Source organism: Mastomys coucha, unplaced genomic scaffold (assembly GCF_008632895.1).
Source record: "Mastomys coucha isolate ucsf_1 unplaced genomic scaffold, UCSF_Mcou_1 pScaffold20, whole genome shotgun sequence".
Taxonomy (NCBI): domain Eukaryota; kingdom Metazoa; phylum Chordata; class Mammalia; order Rodentia; family Muridae; genus Mastomys; species Mastomys coucha.
Window position 1 is genome coordinate 38008916 of NW_022196903.1, and position 7637 is coordinate 38016552.

The window sequence follows — 7637 nt, forward strand, 5'->3', positions numbered from 1 at the left end:
GAACTCAAGAAGAAGGAAGACTAAAAGGTGGACATTTCATTCCTTCTTAAAAGGGGGAACCAAATACCATGGAAGGAGTTGCAGAGATTAAGTATGGAGCAGGGACTGAAGGAAGGGCATGCCAGCCTAAATATAGCTATCTCCTGAGAGGCTCTGACAGCACCTGACTAACACAGATGTAGAGGCTCACAGCCATCCAACGAACTGAGTACAGGGTCCCCAGTGAAGGAGTTGGAGAAAGGACCAATGGAGCTGAGGGGTTTGCAGCCCCTTAGGACGAACAACAATATGAACTAATTAGTACCCTCAGAGCTCCCAGGGTCTCAACCACCAACCAAAGACTGCACATGGAGGGGTCTGATTGTTCAGGCAGCATGTATATAGTAGAGGATTGCAAATTCAATCATCTATAGGAGGAGAGGAGCTCGGCCCTTTGAAAGTTCTGGGTCCCAGTGTAGGGGAATGCCAGGGCCAGAAAGTGGGAGAGGGCGGGGTGGCAGGCCTGGGGAAGTGGGAGGCAACAGGGGCTTGTTTTGGTTGTTTTTGTTTGTTTCTTTATTTTTTGGAGGGGAAACTGGGAATGGAGAAATTTACATGTAAATAAAGAAAATTAAAAAAAAGAGCTTCTACCTTTGTTAACCTGTGTTTTCCTGTATTTCTTTAAGGAAGTTATTCATGTCCTTCTTAAATTCCTCTATCATCATCATTAGATGTGATTTTTAAACCAAATCTTTCTGCTGTGTTGGGGTATCCAGGGACTGCTATGGTGGGAGCACTGTTATCTGATGTTGCTAATTAACCTTTGTTTCTATTGCTTAGTTTCTTACCCTTGTCTCTACTTATCTATGTATAGCTGGTGTGAGCTGGTTTTGCTGTCTCTGACTGGCTTGTCCCTCTTGGTAGCCTGTGTGTCAGTATTCCTGGGAGACCAGCTCCTTTCCAGTGGTATTTGGGTATGGAGCACTATGCCAGAGGATCAGTTCTGAGTTCTATGGCACAGGATCAGCTCTCAGCACAGGTGGAAACTGGAATGATCCTGTCCCAGGCTGCTCCTTGTTTTCTGAGGTCTCTGGCCAGGTCCCTCTGAGCTGAAGTGGTGGTCTTACCTTTCCTCAGAGGCGTGTCCTCACTCCTGGGAGACCAGCTCTCTCCTGGAGGTATTTGGGTAAGGAATGCTGTGTTACAGGATCAGCTCGCAGCACAGATAGAATCCAGAAGCAATTGTATTATCTTTATTTGAGAATGTCTTACAAATACAGACACAATTACAGCTATGAATGAGTTGGTGGTAAAAGAACAAAACATAAAATTAACTATATATCTCAACACTTGTAATGAAGAAAGTCCACATATAAAGTAAAGCAATGCTGTGAGATTTTAGTGAAAGAGCAAGTATCATTCTTATAACATCTATCTTGTTTGTATTCACAGAATATGACATGCTGAGGGTTTTTTAATTGTTACTAAAATAAAATTACATCATATCCTCCTTCTTTCCTCCCACCAACGCCTCCTATGCAACCCTACTGGCTCTCTTTCTGTCAAACTCATGCCCTCTGGCTTCTTTTTCTTTAATTATTGTTATGCAAACTCACACACACACATACATACATACACACACACACACACACACACATCCACACGCACACACACACATCAGACTGAGAAGATTTTTATTTATATGCTATTTAAGTTAATATGGACATGGAACCCAAGAAGAGCCCAAATAATTTGAAACAAATCAATTTAAAAGAATTCTACCTTCTGATTTTAAACTTTGTACAAAACCCAGCTATGGGGAATCTGTGATATGTCATAGAGCAGATGTAGAGATCCATGGGAAAGAACTGAAACACTAGAATTAAACTTGTCTACTTACAACCAGTGGATTTTCAGATGTGAAAGATAATTTTACATATCAATTGGACTTGACTAAATGATACTAGAGAAATGGTTTTTCAGAGAGTATTTGTGAAGGTATGTCCTTATTAGATTAATAGTTTGCATTGATAGAATGAATAAACCCACAATATGAGTGAAAATCAACCAGTCTTTCCAGTAGGCAAGTTTATGGCAGAAAAAGTTGCGATTTTTCTGCCTGATGATGTTGGAGACATGGGCCTTCTCCAGGTTTTGTACTAATTCTGAGTAGAAGAACTACAACATTAGCTCTCCGTGTCTTCAATAACTTAACTCTTATTAAGCATGTCAGTCTCTGATAACCTCTCTTCCTCTCCTAATTATAGACTAATAGATGATAGATAGATAGATAGATAGATAGATTATAGATGATGGATAGGTAATCAGATAGATAATTGACACTACTGAACTTCAAAAATACCTTTATAGAGATCATCGTAGCATTGTCTTCTTTTTACTGTTTCAGTATGTCTATTTGTGTGTGTGTGTGTGTGTGTGTGTGTGTATCTATCTGTCTCTCTCTCTTAGTCTCTCTCTTAGTCTCTCTCTCTCTCTCTCTCTCTCTCTCTCTCTGTGTGTGTGTGTGTGTGTGTGTGTGTGTGTGTGTGTGTAGGCCATAGCACACTCATGAAATCAAAGGACAAATTTGGGGAGTCAGTTCTCTTCTGTCATGTGGCTCTAGGTATCGAATTGAAGTCATATGACTTGATGGAACATGGCTTTACCTGTTGGGTCATCTCCTTAGTCCCATTCTTTATTAAGGACACAACTAATGTGAACATTTGTGGATTTAAGATGGTCTCAGACATTGTTGCTGGGTTTTAACATGTTCTTTGTCATGTAATTTTGCTCTAATATTGAAATGCTTAAAATAGATAAATTAAACACTGTATCCTAACTTTGAATATATATATATATATGTCAATATTGTACAATCTATATAAACTTTCAGCTTGTTTGTACATGACAGTGTATTGCTGTGTACAACATAAGGGTCTTGAAATCTTGCTTCTCCTATCTCAGCCTCTCTATTAGTAGTATTGTTTATTTCATGTTTTTACACTATACTATGGTTTGCATAACAGCTTACATATTTCAAAAGTATTTATATACCCAAAAGAAACAGATGATTAACTAGGGAAGTTGCTTGTAAGAGAACAACAAAGAATGAGACTGAATGCTTTGTTTGATGTTTGTAACTATTTGATACTTCAAACTATCAAGTTTGAAGAAGAGGACTTAATAAGTTACTTTTTTCTAAGATGAATGATTTTCCAAATTATCACAGCTAATGAATCAAATTCTTACCCTCACCTAATGTCTGTGCCACCCTCCAAGCAGAACGATTGTTCATTGAGACAGTTGGTGAATGACTTTATGGATAGACTATCTTTTTTTTTTTTTTTGGTATTTTTGAGACAGGGTTTCTCTGTGTAGCTCTGGCTGTCCTGGAACTCACTCTGTAGACCAGGCTGGCCTCGAACTCAGAAATCCACCTGCCTCTGCCTCCCAAGTGCTGGGATTAAAGGCGTGAGCCACCACTGCCCGGCTGGATAGACTATCTTAATACATACACCATTTCTTAAATGAATGTAACCTATTCTCTGTGGGCTGAGAATAAAGTCATTGATTCAAGTCAAATAGCTTTGACCAAAGCAGGAAGTCTGTATCTAAAAATTGTACCTACAATTTATTTTTTGGTGCAGCAGAACTGTCAGCCCTCAGCTTAGCTACAATGGAGGTAAAATCCCTTGGTGATGTGAGGGTCATTGAAGTACGGCCTAATTACAATGAAATCCAATGTCTAAAACTTGTCCTTATTTTGGGCTTGTACCACACTAAGAGCCAAGATATTAAACTCTACTAAATACAAGACAAACAAACAAAAAGACTTTATATATTTATATTCATTTAAGAAAATACTAGTAGTGATGTATTATTTTGAAATATACAGTTAATATGTTTGGAGTTATTTAAAATTTGTATTGAGAAAAATGTGTATTTTCACTAATGTTGTAGATGAGCATCTACTTAAGACTATTAAATTGATTGTTGTTTTATATCAAACAACTTTTATAATATTTATTTTTATTTTTATAATAGTTTATCAATTTTAAGGAACATGACAAAAAGATATTGTAGGTTTTGAAGTGGGGGTCTCTGGGAGGAGTTGAGGTACAAAAGGGAAAGAAGAATGTGATTTAATTCTATTTACTTGAAATATGTTTTTAAATGTTAACAAATTCAGATAAATTGAAATCATGTAACTTTTCTCATCATAATGCAATAAAAGTTTTAAAAAGTAGCTAAAAATCATCAAATTCATCAAATGAGAGAGAGATTCATTATTAATGGTAGAACCTCACTCAGAGTGTAAAAATATAAATAAACTAAGAGTTCTGGAAAAAATTAGAAGAAAACAGAATAAATATATAAACAAAACAAATTAATTAAAAATATTTAAAATTTGAACAATACAGAGGTATTATTTCCCAGTATGATCTTCTCCACTGAAATGATCTTATTTCTCTCTGAATAGGTTCTATATGGTTTCTAACAATGAAAGACTAAGGATTCTATACTCTGCACTTCCAATCAACAGCTATCACTAAAGAAGGAAAAATATTTAAGATTAATAAGATGTATGTTGTGAGGATCAATTGGGTATGTCCAATTTTAAGGTGTATGTGTGTGTGTGTGTGTGTATGTGTAACTATTTGTACTAATTTGTAGAAACCCTGACCTCATCTAATCCCAAGATAACACGATAAAACAGATCTTAGTGGGGCCACTGTGCTTGGTTCTTGCCTCCTATGCATGCATTCTGATGGCCATCCTGAGGATTCAGTCAAAAGAAGGACACAGAAAATCCTCCACCTGTTTCTCCCACCTCTGTGTGGTCAGGTTCTTCTTTGGTAGTGCCATCATCATGTCCCTGGCCCCCAAGATTCAGTACCTTGAGAAGCAACAGGAGATATTTTTCCTGTTTTATAGCCTTTTCAACCCCATGCTAAACTCCCTAATCTGCAGCCTGAAAATGCTGAGGTCAAGGGTGCTGTGAAAAGATGCTGTGGAAGTGGAGACACTGAGAAACATTCTGGGAAGGTAGACTCTACTCCTTGTAAAATTTGGTGCCTCACATTTACTTTGCCCCTTGCTAGAATGAATGTTACTGGAAAATGGAACATTATGTACTCTTAGTTAAAATGGAAGAACATGTAAAACTGAAGTTAGCAAAAAATAAAATAAATGAATACCTTAATTACTTACTACAATACTTTCACAGAAAAGGCAATTTTTTTTTCAAATCTTTTATTTTGAGTTAGTGTTTGTCTTTGTCACTGAGGTGTGTTTCCTGAATGCGGCAAAAGGCTGAGTCCTATTTATATATCCAGTCTGTTAGTCTATGTCTTTTTGTGGAATTGAGTTCACTGATGTTAAGAGATATTAAGGAAAAGTAATTGTTTTTTTCCTGTTATTTTTGTTATGAGAGGTGGAATAATGTTTTGTGGCTATCTTCTTTTGGGTTTGATGAAAGATTACTTTTTTTGCTTTTTCTTGAGTGCAGTTTCCCTCCTTTTGTTGGACTTTTCCTTCTATTATCCTCTGTAGAGGTGGATTAGTGGAAAGATTGTATAAATTGCTTTTGTTAAGGAATATCTTGGTTTCTCCATCTATGGTAATTGAGAGTTTTGCTAGAGTGGCATTTTTGTTTTCTTAGGGTCTGTATGACATTTGCTCAAGATCTTTTGGCTTTTAGAGTCTCTGTAGAGAAGTCTGGAGTAATTCTGATAGGTCTGCCTTTAAAAATTACTTGATCTTTTTCTCTTAATGCTTTTAATATTCCTTCTTTGTTCTGTGCATTTGGTGTTTTGATTATTAGTAACCTGAGGAATTTCTGTTCTGGTCTGATCTGTTTGGTATTCTGTAGGCTTCTTGTATGTTTATGGGCATCTCTTTCTTTAGGTTAGGAAAGTTTTCTTCTATAATTTTCTTGAAGATGTTTACAGATCCTTTGAGTTGGGAATCTTTGCTCTCTTCTACACCTATTACTCTTAGGTTTAGTCTTCTCATTGTGTCCTGGATTTCTTTTTTGAGTTAGAAACTTTTTGCTTTTTGTAGTTTCTTTAACTGTTGGGTCAATGTCTTCTATAGTATCATTAACACCGGAGATTGTTTCTTCTATTTCTTGTATTCTGTTGACGATTCTTGCATCTGTGACTCCTACTCTTTTTTCCTAGATTTTCCATTTCCAGTGTTGTCTCCATTTGTATTTCTTTAATGTTTCTATTTGCAATTTTTAGCTCCTGGACAGTTTTATTTAATTCCTTCACCTGTTTTTTTCCTGTATTTTTAAAAAGAGATTTATGTGTTTCTTCTTTAAGGCCTTCTACTGTTTACCTGTGTTCTCCTGAATTTCTTTAGGGGAGTTAGTTATGTCCTTATTAAAGTCTTCTATAATCTTCATCATAACTTCCTGGGGCTTCATTCATCATGAAATGAGTATACATAACTCCAATTATTGGGAAATAGTCTATACTATTCAATAATAAATACTAGAAATGTATTTGTTTACCTATTAAATACACAAAATCACAAAATACAAAAAGCTTCTTTATATTTTTTTGCAGCTTATTTTTAAGATTTATTTATTTTATTTATATGAGTACACTGACTCTGTCTTTAGACAGCCGAAGAAGGCATTGGATCCCATTACAGGTAGTTGTGAGCCACTGGTTGCTGGGAATTGAACTCAGAATCTCTGGAAGAACAAGCAGTCACTGCTCTTAACCACTAAGTCATCTCTCCAGCCCCACAAATGTACCATAAACTGTGGGTCACAAACCTATGTGGAGACAGACAACTAAATGTGATGCTAAAAAAAATTGGCAGCAATAAACATTACATTTTATAATGTAATGTTTATTGCTGCGAATAAAACAAAACATTTATAATGACATTGAAAAATTAAAAAATGTTTGAATACTTACATGAATTTTATTTTTTTCTTTTCAAACTATTTCACTGCTAGTAACTAATAATTTTCTTAAACTTTAGGAAAAATCTTATTAACAATGCTTGCTATTCACAGAGATAGTCTCCCATTTATGTTCATTACTCGCCAATGTAGAACAGTAGCATATATAATATGCATATTAGTCCTATATGTCCATCATAAATAAATGTATGATGAAAAGTTGGAATATACACAATGTACTTTTATTCATCATAAATAAAATTAGAAATTTATACATTCAGAAAAAAATGGATGTAAAAAAACAAGGCTTGCTATTTATATTTGTTTTACAACTGGTTAAAATTAGAATAATAAATGTCTATAAAATATTATATTCCTTAACAAAGCTAATTTACTTGCATATGGGAAGAAAAGAATTTACTCTGATAACAGATCAGCATGCTCAACTATAAACAGTGTCAGAAGATGACGATCCTGAAGTAGTGTGTGAAAATATGATATTTAGAAGAAAAATATGGCAATGAAAGAAGAATGCTGTCATTGCAAGTATAATTTCTTAAACTGTATAAAAAACAAATAAGGAAACAAATAAAATTTTACTTTTGAAAGATAGAAAAAAGGCTTCTGAACATTTATCAGACAAAGATCAATACAAAATCATATACATAACCAATTTGAGTTGCTTTTGATAGTTGCTGATTGTTTTGGGTCATATGGCCTCACTATAGCTTTGGTTCTG

The 7637-nt window shown here is 35.2% G+C and overlaps 1 protein-coding gene across 1 annotated transcript in view; it reads left to right on the forward strand.

The window, feature by feature from the left end:
• LOC116098526 (olfactory receptor 2A12-like) overlaps nt 1-7637 on the forward strand; it is an 82832-nt gene that overhangs the window by 47643 nt on the left and 27552 nt on the right. The window contains exon 4 of the mRNA XM_031381079.1: nt 4779-4892. Coding sequence (XP_031236939.1) covers nt 4779-4892 — 114 coding nt within the window. The remainder of the gene's footprint in view (nt 1-4778; nt 4893-7637) is intronic.